Source organism: Lygodium microphyllum, chromosome 4 (genome assembly GCF_053477565.2).
Source record: "Lygodium microphyllum isolate KBCC chromosome 4, Lygodium_microphyllum_v1.1.10, whole genome shotgun sequence".
NCBI lineage: Eukaryota > Viridiplantae > Streptophyta > Polypodiopsida > Schizaeales > Lygodiaceae > Lygodium > Lygodium microphyllum.
The window spans coordinates 53,411,172-53,434,341 of record NC_141138.1 but is presented as its reverse complement, the minus strand read 5'-3'; the positions used below and the strand labels follow the sequence as shown (position 1 = coordinate 53,434,341).

Here is a 23,170-nt window from a genome sequence, read left to right as displayed (position 1 = left end):
CAAAATGAATATGCATGATTATCGATCGCTAAACTGCCAATGAAATAAGTGATAATGTTTCGGCATCCCTAGTGTCCCAAGCCCCTACAAGCAATTGTTCATTGGGGTGGTGGCTCTGCAGCATCCTCTTGCCTTTGTCCACGTCCTGCTACTTCTTGCCTTTGTCGACTACCTCCTGCTGTGGATCACTTGCAAGAGCCAAATCACCAAGATGTACGTTTTCCCCACTAACATAATCCCAAAGACCTTTTGCAATAAGCACGTTTTCCATCACAAAGGACCACAGAGAATAACTCTTACCATCCAATCTATCCTCTTTCAAAACATAAAAGAAAACATCATTCTGTCCATGACCTGCCATGATAAATGTCACTTAATCAAATGCAGAAAGAGCAATTACAAAAGCTTGCTGACCTAGAAATCTTCAAATTCCCAGATATTACAACAAATCCCAAGCTATAATCGACCAAATTTAGTCAAAAGAACTACCAAATCATGTCACACTATACCAATACTGCCTCGATGTACTAAAATATTCCAGATTCAGCAAACAGCACACTGTCCAAGGCACTAAGAGTACTCAGCAGCACTATAAACACAGAAGTCCCAAAATTTTGATTATCCAATGTGCGTAGTTTTAATCAATCTCAGACTAATAACACATTACATGTACCAATGTCTGCCAAAAATACAAAAACCCCCTAAAATTTTTGACCCAAATATCTTGAAATTTCTTCAATTCCATCACTAAAGCACTTGCTGAAGCAAAAATTCAGCTGTTCTTGCAAAAGCCCTTTGCTTTGGCTCTGAAATTCTGATTAAAATAATAAAATATACATGTAGCAGCTGCACAGTTCTAAAAATATGCTGACATGGCAACTCAAGAGCAAGCAGAACCAGTTCTGAACGGCATGGCTGCTGACATGGCACATTGGAACAGATCTAGAGCGATTCTGGACTGCTCAGGTGCTGACATGGCAGTTTTAGACTGTGCCTACAAAATTAGCGTTTTCTGGACTGCCCTTGTAAAATTAGGGTTTTCTGGACTATGCCTGTGCTGACGTGGCAGTTCTGGACCACGCCTGTGAATTAGGCTTTCTGACTGCTCTGAACAGTCATGACAGGTTGCAGAGATCAAGGAGAACAAAGAAGGCGCATCAAAAACACAGGTTGCCAGAGGTAAGAGAAGCACGTGGGCTCAGCTGAGAGTGAAGAGAGCAGAGAGAGAGTTGACTGAGCAGCTCTGATACCAAATGTAAGATCAAAGTACAGGGACCAGAAAGAAATGTACACGACTAACAGAGAGAGGGAGTGGTCACTGCATGACAATTTTCATAATAGAATGTGAAGCACAAAGTACAAAGTACAACCCTTGAGACTTTAGAATTGCAAAAGTGGTTTGAAGTGTGTTCACACACAAATGTGTGTATTGTGCCGTAAGTGAGCAAAATGTGTAACGTAACCACACAAATGAAAATAAAAGTGAGTTGGGGGAAAAACCTATCTTACGAAGAGTAAAGGGTGCCCCAATGTCCTGCATTCCGATCACTGACACTCCTGTGTGAGCGTAGGCATGAGCAAAACCCAACACGATTGACATTAGTTCAATCAGCCTTGAGAAACATAGAGGAATCATCTGTCAAAGATTGACCCCAAAGTTGAGAACCCCTGGGAACAATCTCCCCATCCTTCGCCAACCAATCCAGCAAACAAAGGATGGCATACGAGACCAATGCAAATAATAAAGGACTAAGGGGACATCCTTGATGTAGAGAACGAAAAAAAGCAATCTCTTCTATGACTCCCCCATTAAGCGCAACATGTGCCACTGCACCCTAGTTGACTGTGTTAATAAGAGAACTCAACCAAGGACCGAAGCCCGTAGTAAACATCAATTGCCACATAAAGGACCAGCTGACATGATCAAAAGCCTTTTCAATATCGAACTAGATCATAATGACATGTTGGCCAGAAGCTTTGGCATAATCAATCCCCGCTTGAACATTCAAAATATTGCACATCATATTCTATCCCTTAATAAACCCATATTGGCAGGAATGAATCAACAGTGGAAACACTTTCTTAATCTATTGGCATACAACTCGAATTCCTGTAGTATTATACCTCAGGAGGTGTGTCAACATGGAGGAGTAGTTGAAATTTGCCTCCGGCTGCAAGCCAAAGCTTCTTTTCAGCTAAAATATGCATTACTTTGCTGATTAGCCTCTTTAACAGTCCCAAAACACACTAAAAATGCTCTTTTAGAGTAAAACCCTAAAATGGGGAGCGGCTCGAGAGAGTTAAGTGGAAACCCTAAAACCGGGAGCGGTTCGAGAGAGTTTAGTGAAAACCCTAATTCTTGGGGCGCCCTTCCATATCTATAAATAGACAGGCTGCCCCCATTCAGCTATCATCCTTGTTTGCAGGTTACACCAGCCCACACACCCTCTGCTACTTTTGGCGCCCAGTTTTCAACCTACAGCTTCGCCTCCATCTGTTCTCTAGCCATCATCGACTGCAACCACATTATCTTCAGCCTGTCCATTGCTGTAGGCGAGAACTCTCAGCTACTGGCGAATGCTCCAGACTATTCCAAACTGACACTTCAATAAGTGTTCACACCACACGAACTACATAAGACACCGCCCAAACTCTAGTTCGGTTTATGTGGTTTCTCTTGATCCAAGTTACAACATGGCTGCCCACTCCAATGCATTGCAAGGATTCCAAGATACACAACAAACAGCATGCTCCCAAAACGATCTATCTCAAACCATTGTTGGTGTCAATTTATCTATGTCTACAGTCTGCAAAAACGAGATGCGGCAAGAGGTCAACACTACGAGTCCCAACTCTGTGTGACAGCCTACACAAGAGCACTAACAAACACTCAGTGGAGCGAACCAACAAGCACGTTGTGAGGCTAGGAAAACAATGGACAATGCTCTCTCTATCTCTTTCACTGGCTCCCACAAGTCCTACCTCTCCATCATGCTAAAGCAAGGAAACATACACATGTCACAATACGCACGCGGCATGTAGCTGCTATGAGGGTAGGAAAACAATGGGCAATACTCTCTCTGTCTCTTTCACTAGCTCCCACAAGTCCTACCTCTCCATGATGCTAAAGCAAGGAAACAAACACATGTCACAATACGCATGCAGCTTGTAGGTCCACAAGATGGCAAGAAAGGTCGCATACAAAATCCTCTCTTTGTGAGGACAATTAAATTAAGTGGCAATATCTACATCTGACCATCAGGTTAGCTAAGAAAAACAGAATAGCCCCAAATCAAGGTGAAAGCCTACCAAGACTCTAACACACAAATATCACATAGAATGGACAACTGGTTTGGAGCGAACAATATCCAGCCAGGGAGCAGCAATGTCAGGAAGAACTAGATAAGCTAAAACCAAAGAGGAGATCTATCATAACATTAAACCACGAACACAGGCCACATGACCATGGATGCCCAAGGCTAAATCAAAAATAAAGGCATTCCGAGTACGCCAAATATACCATAGAGCTGTCCATCTGAGGGAATTGAAGAGACAAGAATAATGTTATTGCAAAGCAAACATAGAAATCATCCTTCCCAAAATCCAAGAACGAGCTGATATCCACTCTTGAGTCGCCGACAACCACACATGGGAAACAAAACTCCAAATCTCTTGAGCAACAAGACAAGAGACAAAGACATGAAGCAATGTCTCATCACATGTAGTGCAAAAAATACGACAACTACGGAAGATCTTGTGAGCGTGCAACACATCCCTAATTGGAAGACCCCCAAAAAGCAACGTCCACATGAACACTTTACCCTCATAAAGAACCTTAGACTCCCAAGTTGGAGAAATCTTTCCTACTACTTCTCTTTGCTATTCTGAATATGCCATCTCTCTCTTTTTTTTCATAAAGATAATTGTATTAAGAAGTAAATATTTACAATAGATCATCAGGTCACTATATAGCTCACAAACATAAACTCTCTCACCGTAAATATTTACATGAGGCGTGTAGGCTCTCAGAACAACCTATTACATGAACAGTACTAATAAATCACACAAAAGGAACAGCTGGAGTAGAGCAAAGAATCGCCGGCCAAGGAGCAACAATATCCCGAAGAACCAGGTCGGTTGATATTATCAAAAAGATTTGCCATAACACTAATCCACGCACATGGCCCACATGCCCATGGATGCCTGATGCTAAATCAAAAATAAAGGCATTACGAGTGCGCCATATATGCGATAGGGCTGTCTATCTAAGGAAATGGAATAGGCTGGAATAGTCTAAATGCAAAGAAGGCATAGAGGACATATTTCCCATAATCCACGAACGAACTGATATGTGGTGCTGAGTTACCAAGGACCACACTTGGGAGATGAAATTCCAAATCTAGCGTGCAACAGGGCAAGAGACAAAGAGGTTAAGCAATGTCTCATCACATATAGTGCAGAAAACACAATGACCTACAAAGCTCTTTCGGGCACGGAGCACTACTCCCGTTTGAAGACCCCCCAATGAGCAGTCTCCACATAAACACTTTACCCTAATACGAACCCTTAGACTTCCAAAGCTGGATAAATCTTTCCTACCACTTCTTTTTGCTATCCCTAAGATTCCATAACTTATTAACTTTCCCCGCGACCCATCTCTTAGCTTCCACCATCTAATGATATATCTATTTGGCTGACCTTTTCTCAAAATCATCAGAAAGCACAAACATCTAGTCACACCATGGATCCAGTGGCTGTAACACAAGCGCCATCTCTTTTTTTTTCATGAAAATAATTGAATTAAGTAGTAAATATTTACATCAAACCATCAGGTCATCATTCTCTCTATATCTCCTACTTTCTGTTACATCGGACCATCACGTCATCAGAGAAACTCTCTCTCTTTCTCTCATTACATTCCGTTACATCAAACCATCAGGTCCTCAAAGAAAATGACGAAAGCCTATCAAGACTTTATCACGAAGAGAGAATCACACTGCTGGTGTAGAGCAAACAATGGCCAACCAGGGGGCAGCAATATCAAGAAGAACCAGGTCTGCTGATATCATAGAAGACATCTGCCATAGCACTAAACCTCGAATACGAGCCACATGACCATGGATGCCCGAGACCGAATCAAAAATAAAGGCATTCCGAGTACGCCAAATATGCCACAAGGCAATCCATCTAAGGAACTGGAATAGGCAGGAATAATAGGAATGCAAAGAAGGCGCGGAGGGCATCTTTCCCATAATCCTTGACCGTGCTGTTATCCAGAGCTGAGTCACCGAGAGCCACATGCTAGAAATAAAACACTAGATCTGTCGCGCAACTCAACAACAGGCAAAAAGATGAAGCAATGTTTCATCACATGTAGTGCAGAATACAAAACAACCAGCATAGATCTTTTGAGTACACACCACCTCTCCAGTTGGAAAACCACCAATCAACAGTCTCCACAAGAAGACTCTTCCCTGATAGAAAACCTTAGACTTCCAAAGCTGAAGGAATCTTTCTTGCAACTTCTTTTTGCCATCCCTACTATGCCATAATTTATTCACCTTAGTAATGACCCATCTCTTGGGCTCCACCATCTGATGGTATATCTGGTTAACAGACCTCTTCTCGAAAACATCCGGAATCACAAACTTCCAATCACGCCAAGGATACAATGGTTGTAGCCCTAGTAAAGGAGAGAACCTCTGAAGTTTGACTTGTATGGATGACCAAATGTCACAATATCCACGAGGTACCCGAACGTATTGAGGAATACACCGAAAAGAGTAAAGACGGACTGCCCAGGAATAACCCCATCAAAAACTGTCCGTAGCCCCAAACAAGCCATCCGATTAAACTTGAGTCTCTACAAATCTTTGCTCAGCCAATCCAACAACCTGGAGGAGGCCAAGACCTCTCCTTGCAGTGAATTCACCTCCTTGCGAATCTCGGGAGGGCCGCCAAACTGAAAAACATAAGATCTCTTGCCAGGATGCAATCAAATGAGAAAGAAGAAAAGATTGGGTGGTCTTAATTGGCCTCCAGGAGTTGAGCACATGCCACCAAGAGGCACGAGTAACCGTATTACCATGAGAGATGCCAGTCTTTTCAATGAAAAACTTTGCAATGTCTGACCAAGGATGACTCTGTACACACAAGGCCTGCAAAAGGGCCAACCTCAAGGCTTTCATATGCAAAATTCACATCCAACAAAGCTGCTCCCCCCATTCGTTTAGGCATAGTTACATGTTGCCACAAAATCCAAACCTGACCCAACCGGTTCCCCTTCTTTTTCCACAACATAAACCTGATAGGCTGAACAAGTTCTAAAAGGGACTGCTTAGTCCAAGGAAGCAGTGGCAAAAAAAACGATATCATACCGATCATAATACTTTGAGCATCTTTCAGTCTAACATGTAAAGGCCAGCCCTGAGATTTCCAGTACCCGAGAGGCCATCCAATCTAGCAAGGCAGGGGGTGCTACCTCCACACCAATAGGATATCCCAAGTGTTTGGTTATGTTTCCCTTTGGGATCACAATTCCATGCCAGCCCAAGGCTTGTAGATCAGTCTCCATAGAGGAGAGAAGTGTAGATTTCTGCGTGTTAATATGAAGACCAGATGCCAAAGCAAAAAGTTTCCATGCCACCATTGCCGGATTAATATTAGTGCGATCAGCCTTAAGGAACATAAAAGAATCATCTTCCAAAGATTCACCCACAAGTTGAGTCCAACTCGGAAGAGTCAAGCCAACTATCTCGCCTTGATACGCCAACGTATCCAACAACGAGAGCATCCAGTGAGTGCCCAAAGCAAACAGCAAAGGGCTGAGAGGGCAGCCTTGCCTTAGAGATCGAGATAAGGCAATTTCTTCCGTGATCCCTCCATTAAGAGGGATATGAGCCATAGCTCTCTGACCTATAGTGTCAATAAGAGAAACCATGCGAGAGCCAAATCCCATTGTAGACAATAATTGTTGCAAGAAAGGCCAACTAACATGATCAAATGCCTTCTCAATATCGAGCTGAAGCATAACTACTTGTTGTGCTAAAGCTTTAGTATAGTCAATTTCCAATTCAGCATTCAGGATGTTATGCATGATATTCCAACCTTTAATGAAACCATATTGATGTGGATGAACGAGGTGCGTCGTTTGGACCTGCGGGAGTCACTATCATCACCTGGACCTGCGCATCCCTGCCGGCGTCTGGACCTATACACGCCTTGTCTCGAAACTAACTTGCGACTCCTTGAGACAGTCTCCTACCTCGTTGCTTTGGGCCATGCAACAAACGCCCACTGAGTTCGAACACCCTGCTAGCCTGCGGTTTTCGTGATTGTCCTCGTTCTGATCTACACAGGTGCCACGCTAAAAGAAACTCTAATCTTGACTATCATCGTCAACGAAAGGAAGAGTCATGTCAAGTATTTTGCATCTGCTGCTCCGCTAGACACCAGCCCTGAGTCTTGCTGCTCCTGGGCGCCATGCTATGTACGCTGATGTGCCGAGAAGTGAGAGAGAAACGTCATTTCGCAGAGCGGGGCTGCGTCTCTGCTCAGATTAGAGTGCTCACTGCCTGCACAGAGAAAGAGAGAAAGAGTAAGAGAGAGACACTTGTGGTCTTCAAGTCTGCAACAAGGAAGACAAAGCAGTTCTTGTTCAGCATCTAGTTTAGTGATGGAAAATCTACAGGAGACAAATGGTATCGATGTGGCCTTGCTTGACCAGCATTTAGGGACTCCGAATGACCAACTTCTACCAGATTCCGACAGTGATTCATTGGCAGAGGATTCCGGGCAGTTGATAGAAGGGGATGAGACAGGTAAACATCAGAAGATGTCGGTTGAAGATCCGCTATTATGCCCCCCAAATTTGCCTCAGCCAGAGGTCCAAGCTTTTGGTCCACAACCTAATGGGTCTCTTGAATTCATGTTGGCCACTGCCAATCATCTTATGTCTAATTATGTCCATGTTAATGAGAGTAAAGCTAACTCTTTTCTGGAAGGGGGTCAGGTAGATGCAATCATGGAATGGAACTGGTACTACAGCAGATTGCTGCCCTCCATGAGAGGGCAGCCATCTTTTACTTTATAGAAAGGACTCCCCTGATCACAAGGATACGTACCTGGCTGCAATCTATGCTAGTAAATGTTCAACAGTGCCAAGAAGATGCTCCAGGGCATGTGCAGGCCCCTCTTGTTGAAGAGATTTATGATGGTCCCAAGGGGTTTTTTGAGGTGCTTTTTCGCTCCTCAGAAGTGCGGTCTTTCATCATACAGCGCATCCCTTTGTTTTTGGATGGGCAGCTGGTTCACATGGTCCATTGAAGGCCCATGGCCGAGTTTTAGGAGGTCTTGAGGTAGGCATGCCCTATTTGGGTACACGTGGTTGATTTTCCTACGCATCTTTGGAAACTCCTCCCTTTCATCTTGAGAACCTTAGGCGACATGTTGGTGGAGCCTCGGCTGCCTTCCCACAACCGGAACAGGGCATGCATGCTATGGGACACAGGAAAACCTCATCTGACCTTCAGGTTCCAAGACTGCAAACCTTGGTTTATGAGTTGAAATGGGGTATTTTTGCAGGACACTGTTTCCGATGCAGCCAATTGGGCCATTTTATTTCAGAATGTGACAAAAATCTGAAGGTATTGCAGCAACCTATGGTTTCAGACATGGATATGCAAGACCACCATCCTCCCCACATACATCAGTAGCCTCAAGCTGATTCTGAGATGCCCACCCAACATGGTCGTGATGAAGGTAAGAAGGAGTTTCCTCAAGTGGGTCCTGAGCGTACTTCCATTCCGATTGATTGGAATCAGTCTTCCCGAGAAGATTCTTGGGTATTAGTGTTTAGACATAATGCAAGACAAGCTTCTCGTTCAGCTCCTGCCCACCCATCTTCACACCCCATCACTCAGACCTTTCAACGCAAAGGTAGGGGGTTTTACATGAACCCTCAATCTTCACGTCCTCCGGCTGGGGATGATAAAATAAATTCGAATTCTACTTTGCACTTCAATGTGCAAGGAAGGCTTCTACCTCCTAGGGATGTTTTTCGTTCACAGCAGCAACAGTTTCCTTCACGGGCTTCGATTACTAGTTTGCAAAGGGCAGACCTTGTAGATGTAATCCGAAGCGAGATTGAAAGATTCCATGCAGCGAAAGCTATAAATGTAAAAGGGAAAGGAAAAGCGGTGGTTCAGTAGTTTTCTCATTTCCGATTTTGGGGTTATGTTGGCTGTCAAATCCTGCCTGCAACAATCGCTAGTTTCTCAAGACCCTTCAGGTTGATTTGTGATTCTAGAGATACTTTATAAGGGAGAGGTTTTGTGGTTGGTAGGCGTGTATGCTCCTTTCACCGCTAGGGAATGTTATCTACTTTGGAATCACTTGCACGGCCTGTCCATGGCCCGTCAAGGTTTTGTCATGGGAGATTTTAATGCATGTCTATCTGGGGATCAAGCTACTTCTCTGCACTCAGTTATGGATGGTCCTGAGAGATAACCTTGAGATGCCCTTGCAGCTGGATCTTTGAAGCAAGACATGTGGTCCTGGATGTATCCATCACAATCTGGTTATACCTATCAATCTCTGCAACATCTTAACACCTGGACCAGATTGGATCTGAAATATATTTGTCAGAGTGATTCCTTTCTTCTAGCAGTTATTGACACGAGGGTGGAACGACAACATGTGTTATCAGATCATTACCCTTTGGTCTTGGAAATGACCCATAGACCTATTCATGTATTTAAGGCTCTTCTTACTCGGTTGCTACTTCATTTTAATCAATCTTTTCTACAGCATGATCACTTTTTGGAATATGTTTAGCAACTGATCATCAGTATGGTATTCAGCATGGTTCCTCTTTACGAGCTGAATTGCAGAATGCCCAATCTTTATTGGCCCACTCCCTATCTCTAAGTCAATCAGGAGATTCTAATGATAACTTGATCACATGCATTGAATGGTTGAAAGGCAGGGTTCATTCTCTTCAAGAACAGGAATATGCAAAATACAAACTGCTGGCCACAGTTGAGCTTTACATGATAATAACTATCAATCCCATCAATTCTTTGCTTGCCTGCACCAGCAATATGCTTGAGAACATATTGTGTGCCTAAGGGATGAACAGAGTGTTATGGTGACTAATCCGACCTCCATCATTTGTATGTGTGTGGATTTTTATAATTCCTTGCTAGGTCCGCAAGGGAATTTCTCCGATGTTGTCCTCTCTGCTCGTCGATATATTTGTGACTTGGCAAGCAACTAGATCAAACCAGAATGGGTGGACTTAATGGAGGCGGATATTTTTGAAGATGAAGTGGAAGAAGTGCTATCCCATCTACCCCGAAGGAAAAGCCCTAGCTGGGATGGGCTTCCTTATGAGCTATTTTCAGCTAATGTGCAGCAACTTAAAGACCCATTGACTCGCCTATGTAAGCAAGTGTGCAACTCTGGTATCATGTCATTCGATTGGATGATTGTTATCATTCGGTTGTTGCCCAAGGTTCCCTCTCCAACCTCTTTGAAACAATGGAGACCTATTTCGGTTATGGGTTCATTATATAAAATTTTCTCCAAAATCATCGCCAACAAATTGCAGAAAGCTCTCTCTCTCTCTCTCTCTCTCTCTCTCTCTCTCTCTCTCTCTCTCTCTCTCTCTCTCTCTGTGCAAATCCAGCTCTGATACCATGTCAAAAGATGACGTACTAGCAAGACAATAGGGTTTGTGGGGAGGAACACGGAGTGAACTCAGAAAACATGGAGAAGAGAAGAGAAGAGAGAAAAAACTTTGATGAATGGAATGATGAAGTTCTGAATCATGGAGTGAATGTGATACAAGGGAACAAGGGTGTCGTAGCACAAGGAAGATGATGAAGACAGCGACGAACCACAAACCGCAATGTCCTCCTAAAGGGGTGTGAAGGTAATGGAGAGGTTGGAGAGAAGAGGTGATGAACACAATGAATCATCCGTGAGGAATGAATGAGAGAGTTGCCTATAAATAGGCACAGTCGGTCTAGGATGGCGCCCCTTTTTAGGGCTGCAAACCCTAAACACAAAACGCAAAAACCCAAACTGTGGGTGAAGGGTGAAGGGTTTCTCAACACCCCTGTATACGGAGCTTGCATTTAAGACATTAGAATATTGCAAAGTTCACAATTTTTTTTCCAATTTTTCTTGTCAAGTGCGGATCAAAGTGAAGAAACTCGCATGTGTCTAGAGCTCATTATTCAATCATTGTAACCCTCCTAGGCAAAGATGGAAAAAAACCTTTTGGTACTTGCTTATTACTGTTAGCAGTCATGTTTGTCATGCCTTGTCATCTCCTGCCTGTGAGCCTCAATCTGAGTCAGACGAGGACTTTAGGAGCTCTGACTTGTCTATCACTTGTTTTGACGGAGGAGGTAGCTCATTCTAGAGCACTCAATTTATTGCATTTCAGTGCATTTTCTCCTCCAGTCGGGATTTTATGTGCATTTCCCGGGGCAGTTTCTGCATTCTTCAGCCTGCCTCACCTGCCGGACATTGTCCACCCTTTCCAGGATTTTTCTGAGCATTCCTGGCATTTTTACCAGCATTAAATGCTGGTCGGACATATTTATGGCCTCAAATTTCAGGTCGGCCAGTTTTTGGGTTTTTTGGCTATTTATAGCCATTTCCCACTTGGCAGTCAGTTGTATTATCATCTTCCCTCCTTCTTTGGCAAGTGCACACTCCGACTCCGTCATCTTCCTCCATCTTCGGTGCTGCCATCATCATCAGCCTGATCTGGTGCCCTCACTGACGCTTCGGGCTGCGTGCAGGGACTGATTAGTCCACAGTTTTGTATTCAACATTCATTTTCAGTCATTGCAGATTTTCTTCCTTCATTTTCTGCTCTCTCTCTCTCCTCCTCTGTGTTCGTGTTCTTCTTCCGTTGCGCACTCTCACATGGTATCAGAGCCTGACTGAGAGCACGGAGGACCTAACCTTGTGGAGAGATACCTCACCCCTCTTCTGCTGCTGTCGCCTCATCTCCAACTGCCCAGGCGGCCCCTCCAGGTGGCCATTCTTCTTGCGTTTGCTGCAAACGACTACTCTCGAGGCTGCCACGTCATCAAACGACTTCTCCTGCTTGCGTTTTCTATCAGGCGGCCCCTCTTTTAGCTGGGCGACACATCATCAGGCTGCGTTTTGCAGATCTGGTGGTCGTTTCCACTCCTGGTGGCTCATCTCCTGCTCGCGACCCACTCCCTGGCTGCATTTTGGTGCTGGTGGCTTCTGTTCTCGTGATCTTCATCAGATGTCCTTGCGTTTTGCAGCTCCAGGTGTTTGTAGGCTATCACAACCTGTGTTTTGGTGGTTGTTGACCAGACTGCTGGTCCTACTTCGGCTTCGGCACAGTTTTCTTTGGTGTTTGGTGTTTTGCAGATTGGAAGATGTCTTCTCATCAGTTTACGGGCTTTGATAACTCAGATGACGAACTTTTGTCTCGACGCTCATCTGAACGGAAGCGTGATTTCTATCACGAGGACCGTCGTCCGGAGTCTATTCCTCTTTCCCGTCCCCCTTCTATTCATGTATCTCGACGAGCCCCTTCCAGTGGGCCGAAGATGCAGCCTTTGGTACCCCCTGTACAGGTACCCGTACTTCCTCAGCTGCCCAAAGAGGACCGGTTGGATGGCTCCAACTTTTCTCTATGGTCCTACAAGGTGGAGTGTATCTTCGACTCCTTCGATCTTTGGGAGCTTGTTTCTGTTCCTATTCCCCGGCCTAAGGTGGATCCCACAGATGGGACATCTATGGATCGTGCAGCCTTATGGGATCGGCTTAATTCTAGAGCCAGATCTTTCCTCTTTCTGAGTTTGCAGGATTCTGTCCTTGTTCATGTTCACAGGTTGGAGACTGCAGCAGATGCGTGGAGAAAGCTTGCGTCTCTCTATCAACAAAAGACGTTTGCCCACCGGATATCTCTTGAAAAGAAGTTGCGGATGCTCGCTATTGATGATAGCCCTTCCATGAAGGACCAAATTAACAAATTGCATCCCTCGGTCGGACGATATCTTCTGAAGACATGGCTATGATTCTTTTGACTCAGCTGCCATCGCCTCGATTTGATGTCTTCTACACCAGCCTTCTTACATCCAGGACCCGTGAGAAGCTTCTATGGGAGGAGCTATCCCCACTTGTCTTGGAGCATGACGAGCGACTCAGAGAGCTCAGTGCTAGTGGATCCGACTCCACTCAAGCCTTTGTTGCAGGTTCGGGAGGACAGAAGCAGAAGAAGACAAAGTCAAAGGCTAAGACGAAGGACAGTTCTTCAGGCTCTGACTCAGATTCAGAGAGACCGAAGTGCCCACACTGTGGGAAAGGGACACATCCAGAGGAGAAATGCTGGAAGAAGTACCCTCACCTTCGTCCGGGAGCAAAGGGTAGATCTACATCGGAACCTTCTTCTACCTCTACACCAGCTGTTACCCATGAGTCAATGTTCCTTCATATCCATGCTTTGGAGGAGGATCCTTCTTCCGTGGCTGCAGTGTCTTCTGCGCAGCCTTGGTTAGTGGACAATGGTGCTTCGAGTCATATGACTCCCCGAGGTGATTTGTTACAAGATCTCCGTCCATCAGACGGTTCAGTCACTGTTGGTGACATTTTATCGATGCCTATTAGTGGTGTTGGCACATTGCCTTTGTTTACCAACCGACCTTCGAGCTCCTTTTCCCAGGGCCCTACATGTTCCGGATTTGGGCCTTCCCCTCCTCTCAGTTTATGGCCTTACGAGGCTTGGCACACGAGTGATCTTCACCGAGCATGCCGTTTTTATTGAGGATTCTTTTACAAGAGTTGTCTTATCTACATGTTGGCAGGAGAGCGGGCTTTACAGGCTCCATTCCCCTTCTTTGATGCAGAGTCCTCCGAGGCAGTCTATTGCTACACCCGTTCCCGCTTGTGCACCTTCTATTCCACAGGTTCCTTCCCATCCCCCACCCTCTCCTCCGGTGGTTCCCTCGTACCTCCCATCCCTTTCAGAGGGGGACGATCTCGGTGATGCGGCTGTGGATTTCCTGGCCCCTACTGTTTTAGGGGAGGCTTCCCAGGATCGCGAGGAGTTTCTTCAGTAGCAGTCTACATCGACGGACTTTATCGACCTTGGCATTCCTCTTGCCACCCCAGGATCCGTTTCTCCCTTGGCCTTCTACCACATCCAGGATCTGAGAGGGGGTGTTAGCAGTCATGTTTGTCATGCCTTGTCATCTCCTGCCTGTGAGCCTCAATCTGAGTCAGACGAGGACTTTAGGAGCTCTGACTTGTCTATCACTTGTTTTGACGGAGGAGGTAGCTCATTCTAGAGCACTCAGTTTATTGCATTTCAGTGCATTTTCTCCTCCGGTCGGGATTTTATGTGCATTTCCCAAGGCAGTTTCTGCATTCTTCAGCCTGCCTCGCCTGCCGGACATTGTCCACCCTTTCCAAGATTTTTCTGAGCATTCCTGGCATTTTTACCAGCATTAAATGCTGGTCGGACATATTTATGGCCTCAAATTTCAGATCGGCCAGTTTTTGGGTTTTTTGGCTATTTATAGCCATTTCCCACTTAGCAGTCAGTTGTATTATCATCTTCCCTCCTTCTTTGGCAGGTGCACACTCCGACTCCGTCAACTTCCTCCGTCTTCGGTGCTGCCATCATCATCAGCCTCATCTGGTGCCCTCACTGACGCTTCGGGCTGCGTGCAAGGACTGATTAGTCAACAGTTTTGTATTCAGCATTCATTTTCAGTCAGTGCAGATTTTCTTCCTTCATTTTCTGCTCTCTCTCTCTCCTCTGTGTTCGTGTTCTTCTTCCGTTGCGCATTCTCACAATTACGTGCACTATAGGCCATCCCAATGCACCTTTTGGGACTTCTTGAGGGAGAATCATCTTCCTCTAGGTAGATCCTCAGAAGACTTGTGTCCCAGATAAAGGAGTAGACCAAGGACCACATCGCCCTGATGGGAAACTAGGTACTATAGGAATTTCACCCACAAAAAATCCCCTCCTGATAGATTTCCACCGAGGGAATGCCATATATATCTTGGGTATCAGCTCCCAAGTGGTGTCCGTCCCTGCAAGTTACCCACTAGATCCCTGGCTACGGGTAACTCATTTGGTAAACCTAACCCGTGAGTGGTATCACAAGGCCTTAGTTGTTTGGCACACATTGATCATGCCTTAGGGGCAATTTCGCCCTTTCTAGAGGCAACGAAAATTATGAGCTATGTAGGTTTCGCAAATATCGCGGAACAGCGTCACCAAGGAATGCAACCACTAGAACATATCCAGCCGTTACATTCCTCAAGTGCGGTTTCAAGGCTACCCAATCAGTTTCAAGTGCGGTTATTGTCGCTTCCTCATCGAACCCTTGCGATGGCGATGATCTCCTGGCTTTAGGAGGTCCACAACGAGTGGCCATTCATAATGGCCTCACCAGATGGCCAACATTGCATGTCACCACATGCTTTCCACATAAGCATGTGTCTAGATAGCCAAGAGCAAGCCCCTCTACAAGACCTATACAAAAGCTTAGAGTAACCACAAAGGTTCCGTGCTTGCTAGGACCCTCACTTCTCATATCAAGTATCAAGATCATCTCTTACCTTTAGGAGATGCACAACAATTGGCCATTCTTAATGGCCAAGATAGTATGTTTCTACATACTTTCCACATAAGCATGCATCTAGATAGTTCAATATTTGCTTAGAACCCTTACCTCTCATATCAAATATACAAGCATTTACCATCTCCCCCTGCCCCATTAATATTTCTACATATTATGTCTACCTCTCCTTTAGCATCTGTGATAACATAATAGAAAAAAATAATATATCTTTTCTATTATTTTGTATATTTAATTGTTTTTCAAATTTGTCTCCTTTGCACTTACCAGATAAAAAGAAAAGTACATTCGAGCTGGCCATTGATGAGGGGTCACAAGTTATGGTGGACCCAAGCATGGGATTAAAGAAAATATAGTACACACTTCTGTCTATATGACCCAACTGGACGCCTCTAACCGAAATCCTAGCATATCAAGGTCAAGCTTACACACAAAAAGAATTCATGCAAAGAAGTGTGGGCATGTAAAGAAATACCGTAATGCAAAAACACAATACAATCATACAACAAAGCACACATTGAATAGAACATGCTTAGGGTTAGGGTTATGGTAACTCAAAGACAATAGACATAGTAAAGATCATAAATAAATGAATCTCACTAATACAGTGTTCATACAACAAACACACTATGCATTGTGCGCAGTGAATGAAAACTATACCCTGAACTCTTGTGTCTCGAGGACTGAGGCAAAGGTAATGAGCTAGAGAGTGTATCGTACTCCTAACGGATCCCAAAGCATAGCAAGGCAGTCACCTAGATGTTTGGCAACAGCAAATGCAACAATAGATGTTGGTTCTGAGAACGTAGCCTACAAATGATGGTGACAACATGGACTGCAGCTAGAAGGACCAAATGCAACAAACTATAAGATGTGGAGTGCAAGGCAACACCTGGAGTGGCCAAACGCAGCAATGGAAACGGTTGCTAGGCTGTACCAACAGCAAACATAGCCTGCAGACTAGTCGCCAAGCTGAATGCAACCTTCTAGGAGGAGATAAGAGCTACTGGCAGCAAACTAGGGTAGAAAACTGTGTGGGAAGGCCGGAAACACGTGCCCGACAGATGAAGACAATATTAGGCAGCCTCAACTCAGATGTTCTCCACGAATGGGGTGTGAGCAACAAAGCTAAATCACCTAAAACCTGCAAAAACGAGATTTTCTAAATGGCAAGGCAATCTATCTATTATAGAAAGTTTGGGACCTCCAAATTAGGGTTTACATGTGGGACACTAAAACTCTCTCAAACCAATCCAAGTTTCAAAGAATGGCTAAAATTTATTAATTAAGTTGACTTTTGAGATTGTTTAATGACGGCTAATGGTAACCTAGCTCAACACATCTAGATCCTCGCGCTCAAGTCAAAAGTAAGGGAGCACTTCCTTACAAACTTGCATTTAGCAAAAATACATTCCTTCAGTGGAAGAGGGGTGTTGGTGGGATTAGTTAACCATCTTTAATCCTCAATCTCATCTCCATTACATTTACCTTTCCATGGCTGTAATTTTCTGAGTAATTGTCATATTCAACTTTAAGTATTTGTTTTCTTTATTTCTTCAAATATTAGGTTTCAAAAGTAAACAAATATTATAATTGTTAAGCATAATGCGTTGTTCAAGGAGTTTACAGCATCACTTGTCCTTAGAACTTGAATCCACCATGCAGATGGCTGCAATGACATCCTACATAACTTTTTGCCAAAGAGACTGCATCTGCTTATTCGAACCACTTAGATGGTTCCCAACAAGATATGGTCCCATACATACCCTTGAGGGAGCTCAAACGACAAAGTTTGCCTCCACACTCTATACCTCAACGACCATGTATTTCCCTCACACCTAACCTCTGATCCCCTCAGCCAAAATGCCCCACAAAAGAGCTTATAAGATTATGAATGTGAAGAAACTCTTGCTCACCTCTAGTGTGAGGAGGCACCAAGGTTCCATACACATGGTGGGGCAGGCGTGATCTTTTTCCGCTTGGTGCCATGGAAGAAGAGAGCAAACTTAGCCTCATCACAATATGAGTTTTAAAAGAACATGTTACAAAAGCCTCCGTTTGAAACCCGTACTTCCCCACCTCCACCACCCTCCTCACCATGGGTATGCTTCAAGATGCCATCATCAAACCCCTAAATGGTTGAGCACATAGCCATGATGAGAAATCTATCATTTGCTCCAGGTACAATATACCACATCCCATCTTAAGCATAGGGGGGGAATAACAGTAAACTATTTACCAGGACTGCATACCTTGCTAGATTTGATTAGAACAAGTTTAAATTTTCAATCTTATTCTCATTTTATTTGGAAGATGGGGATTTTGTTGAACATTGATTTGTTTCATATGTCCAGTTTGCCAATATGAAACCGTTTCAAGGAAATTATGATTGAATTGTACCTCAATTCTTAATTATGTTACTCGTTCAGCTGCCAACAGCCTCTGCCCAAAACTGCATAACCTGATGATGTCCATTTGGCCAATATGAAGCCTTTTGGTTACCATCATTGAACAGTACTTAGCTTCTTAGATTCATCGTTTTCTAATATGGCAATCACACGTCAAACACATACAAGCATGAAAGTATGAAAGTATGATCCAGACCTCCGAGCTAAATCATACGTTGCCCTAAATTTTACTAGAATTCATTATTCAACCATGTGAAGTCTTGTACACAAATTGACTCCAGAGTCAAGAGTCAATCATTCATTTCCCAACATAGAAAATTCACATGTCAATGGTCCAACTTTAAGACTGAAGACTCAAGAGTTTGGACTTGCAACTACAATTGACATAATCATAAACTCCCATATCCATTTCCATGAAGGCTACAAGGTAGATGATAAAGAGCAGATACTAAAAAAGACTAACCAAAGTTCAAACCACAAAGATAAAAAGGCTTGTGTGCACTTCGTTTTGTGCAAAACAGCAGTTTGGAGGAGAGAGAAAAAGTAAAAAACTTTCTTTTTTGCGCCAAATATGGTCAAGAAGGATTGCCCCAGATCAAACTTGTATGGAATCCATAAATGGAAACATATGGAATCTGAATCTTACACATTGGAATGCAACTATGGATATGTTAGTAGTTCAGCTGCCACTACCCTCTACCCAGAACCACATGACCTGATGATGTACATCCTGGATTGCAGATTTGAGCTGTAGATACCAGATCTTGAACCATAAGTGCCATGAAAATTTTGTTCTCAGTTAGCTTATGTTCTGCTTTTCTTTCTCCAGCACATACTTTTCTTTTCCATTACCTGATAACCCATATAAACATTGTATCTACTTTCATGACCTCACATGCAAACCTGCAGTAAATCTTATAAAACTCACTCCCTCCCACCAACAATAAATTGTAGCCATAGTAAACAACCCCTTCCTCATGCCCATGAAAATAATGTGTTTCTTCACATCACAATGCTTGGCTTGATTTTCAATAGAGATAACAAAGGAGGTGGAAGGTGGAAGGTGAAAGGAGGACATGTATGCTCCTGCTTAGAAAAATAGCTCAGCAAATTATGAAAATACAATTCAGCTCCATTTGACACACTATTGTATCCCCCTCATACATGCTCTGAAGCATTTACCTGATTCTTCCAGGGAAAATACCAAAATTTAAATATGGCAATTGAACATTTAAATATTACCTCCTCAGCAGGAACTTTAACCAATCGTGGACTGTTCTGGTCATCATTTGTACCATTTCCAACCTGTCCAAACTGTGGCCCACCCCCAAAAAAAACTCAAATTGATAAAGAAATATATTGACATTGAAAATAGATGACAAGGCACCTAAGTATGGATGAGAAACAAGAGCATCCAAACATTCTTAAGTTAGTACTCAATGCAACCAGCTCTTTCCTTATACATGATGACATTTGATATCTTATAAACATAAACTCCTGGCTCACCTTGTTCCACCCCCATCCATATAGTTTTCCTTCGTCATCAAGTGCCATTGTATGCCTCCAGCCCCCAGACACCTGAGCAGGACATCCACTTTTGAATAATCCTGCCGATGTTTCAATAATTAAATGCAAAAAGCTCTCACTTCAAACCAACACCTAATCACTGCATAGAAAAAGAAGAGACAACTGAACTTCTAAATATGTCCTTTAATATGAAACTGTAACTTGCTTTTCAAAGGCTAACATCAAAATAAGCATATAGACTTGAAAGTGTTGGAGCGCGCGGGTAGCGGAAGCGTGAAGATTTGCAGCAGAGGAAGTGAACAGGTGAGTGAGAGTGAGAGTAAGAGTGACGAACAGATATGGGTGTACCAACAATGTGTTGGTACACAAAGAATAAAATGTATTTATACTTAGGGCCCGTAAGGGTGCATTCACATGTACAACATAACAATACACGTGTAAAATACACGGAGGTGAATAAAGGACCATTACATCCCAACAACCTCCCACTTAAAGGTCCAGAGTGAACCTTTAACCAACTCTCACTAGTCGTATGCACTGCTCATGCAGAGCCTTGCCTAGACTTTTAGTGAGAACATCTGCAGGGTTGTCCTGTGTTTTGATCTTGGTCAATGTGATTAGACCATCCTCCAGAATCTGTCTAATAAAGTGATATCGCACATCAATATGCTTTGTGCGTGAATGATACATGGCATTTTTAGCCAGATATACAGCACTCTGGCTATCACATCCCAACACTGGAGTACTCACAGACATGCCGAGATCCTCTGCGAGTCTGCTCAACCATATACCTTCCTTAGAAGCTTCAGTAGCTGATATGTATTCAGCTTCAGTACTACTCAGTGCAACAATGTTCTGCAACCTGGAGCACCAAGAGATGGCCCCTCCAGCAACTGTAAAGACATACCCGCTAGTGGACCTGCGAGTGTCTAAGTCACCTGCCATGTCTGCATCACAATAACCCTGCAAATTAAGTGCACCCTGCCCATAGCAAATACACTTTCTTTGTGTACACTTCAGATATCTAAAAATACTCTTGACAGCCTCCCAAAGTGGTTTGCCAGGATTTGACATAAACCTGCTAACAACTCCCACTGCATGAGCAATGTCTGGAGGAGTAGCCACCATAGCATACATAAGAGAGCCACAAGCTGATGCATAAGGGACTCCCTTCATAGCATTGGCTTCCATGTCATCTTTTGGGCTGTTGGCTTTACTAAGCTTAAGGTATGGAGGTAAGGGTACTCCGAGAGGCTTAGCTTCAGCCATGTTCAATCTGTCCAGCACCTTTTCAATGTACTTTTATTGAGATAAGAATAGCAATTTCTGCGTTCTATCCCTACGAATCCTGATGCCCAATATATGCTCTACATTCCCCAAATCTTTCATGGAAAAAACTGATTTCAGCTGATCTTTGAGAGCATCCAAGCTAGTCTTTCTCTTCCCAGCTAACAACATATCATCCACATACAAAACAAGTATGATAGGGCTGCCATCTGTATCATTTTTCATATACAAACAATGATCTGCATGGCTGCGTGTAAACCCATGTGAGAGCATAAAAGTGTCAAACTTTTTGTACCACTGCTGTGGTGCTTCTTTCAGCCCATATAAGCTGCGTTTTAGTTTACACACCAACTGCTCTTTTCCAGGAACCACAAAACCCTCGGGTTGTTTCATGTAGATCTCCTCATCAATGTCACCATGCAGAAAAGCTGTTTTCACATCCATTTGGTACGGCTCTAAATCCAATACAGCAGTGAGAGTAAAAAGCACACGTAGTGTGGTCATCTTCGCGACAGGTGAGAAGACCTCCTGGAAGTCAATACCTTCCTTCTGTGCATACCCTTTGGCAACCAATCTTGCCTTGTACTTGGGTTTTCCATCAACTGTCTTTACTTTGTAAACCCATTTGTTTGGAAGAGGCTTTCTTCCTTTGGGCAACGACACAAGATCCCAAGTATCATTAGCATACAGAGATTTAATCTCTTCCTGCATAGCTAGCTCCCACTTATTGCTGAATTTGCATGACTTAGCCTCTTTATATATCAGAGGCTCACCCTCATCAGTAAGCATCACATAATGCAAAGAGGGGTCATACCTATGTGGCTGCCTTCTTAGGCGTGTAGACCTGCGTACCCAATGATCTACATTCTCAGGAATCGGATCTACATCTGGAGGCATGTTATTTTCAGCATTTCTTGGCTGTTGTAAGCCATTTTCAGCATGCTGTTCATGATGTACAGCACCTTCATTTTCATTTCCAGCACCTGCATTTTCATAATCAGCAAGTCTATCTTGCTGTCCATGACCTCCCTATGGTTCTATTTGCTGTTCATCATCATCTGGCTCAAAGATAACCAGCCGATCATCAGTTTCAGGCTGTGGTACAGCACCATGAGGCTCATCATTTGAAGTAATAGGTGGCTGTGTATTCTGAAATTTGACCTTTTTCATGTCTTCATCAGAGGCTAAAGTACTTTTCAGCAACTTTGCCTCATTAAACACAACATTACGGCTGCGAAAAATTTTATTGGATTGAGGTAGCCACACTCTATAGCCAAATTCACCCTCATCACCATAGCCCATGAAAATGCCTTTGGTGGATTTCGGGTCAAGTTTATTCCTTAGCTCATTTCTGACATGCACAAAAGCATCACAGCCAAATATTCGTAAATGGTCATGTGAGGCCGGTTTGCCAGACCAAACCTCCTCAGGAATGCCATTATTTAGGGACCTGTTTGCAGAGCGGTTGCAAATTTGAACCGCGGTTTTAAGTGCCTCTCCCCAAAATTCATGAGGGAGATTAGCAGTGGACAGCATGCACCGCACTCTCTCACATAGAGTCCTATTGTATCTTTCAGCCACACCATTTGAAGAAGGGCTGTAAGGGGCTGTAAGCTACCTCTTGATCCCATGCAAGTCACAACAGGACTTAAATTCATTAGACGTGAACTCACCCCCATTATCAGTTCTCAAGCATTTCAACTTTCTACCTGTCTGAGTGGTCACGAATGCATGAAAAGTTTTAAAAACAGCAAACACTTCACTTTTCTTTTTCAACAAATAAACCCAAATCTTCCTGGAACAATCATCAATAAAAGAGGCGAAGTATGCAGCACCACCCAAGGATTTCAAAGGCATGCTACATACATCAGAATGCACTAAGTCCAATACATTTGACTTACGGGAGACACCAGAGTAAAAGGAATTTTTCATTTGCTTTCCAAACTGACAGTCATTACAAAAATCAAGTTTAGAGCCTTTTCCATCAACCCTCTTCAAAGAGGTAAGAACATCAAGACCTTTCTGGCTCATATGGCCTAATCTCTTATGCCATAACTCCAAATGACAGCCAATTTCAGCAACTGCAAGAAACTTGCCATTCAAAGCTTTACAGTGCAAACAATACAGAGTGCCCTTCTTGGTTCCTTTAGCAATCAGCATGGAACCCCTTTTTAATTTCCACAAACCACCACCAAACAATGTGGTGTAACCATGCAAGTCAAGCTGTCCAACAGATAGTAAACTCTTCTTGATGCCAGGCACATATCTAACATCTTTCAACACAAGTTCTTGCCCATTATC

At 43.6% G+C, this 23,170-nt stretch overlaps 1 protein-coding gene across 10 annotated transcripts in view; it reads right to left on the bottom strand.

Annotated features, from left to right (window-relative positions):
• The window catches only part of UVR8 (Regulator of chromosome condensation (RCC1) family protein), a 167,518-nt gene that overhangs the window by 28,574 nt on the left and 115,774 nt on the right, over positions 1-23,170 (bottom strand). For all 10 annotated transcript variants that reach the window (XR_015690568.1, XM_087675982.1, XM_087675984.1 and 7 more), the window contains 2 exons: positions 19,562-19,633; positions 19,298-19,369 (listed from right to left, as the gene is read on the bottom strand). Coding sequence is in view for 9 of the 10 variants with exons in the window: in XM_087675982.1 (XP_087532108.1) it covers positions 19,298-19,369; positions 19,562-19,633 (144 nt within the window). In the remaining variant the exon portion in view is untranslated. The remainder of the gene's footprint in view (positions 1-19,297; positions 19,370-19,561; positions 19,634-23,170) is intronic.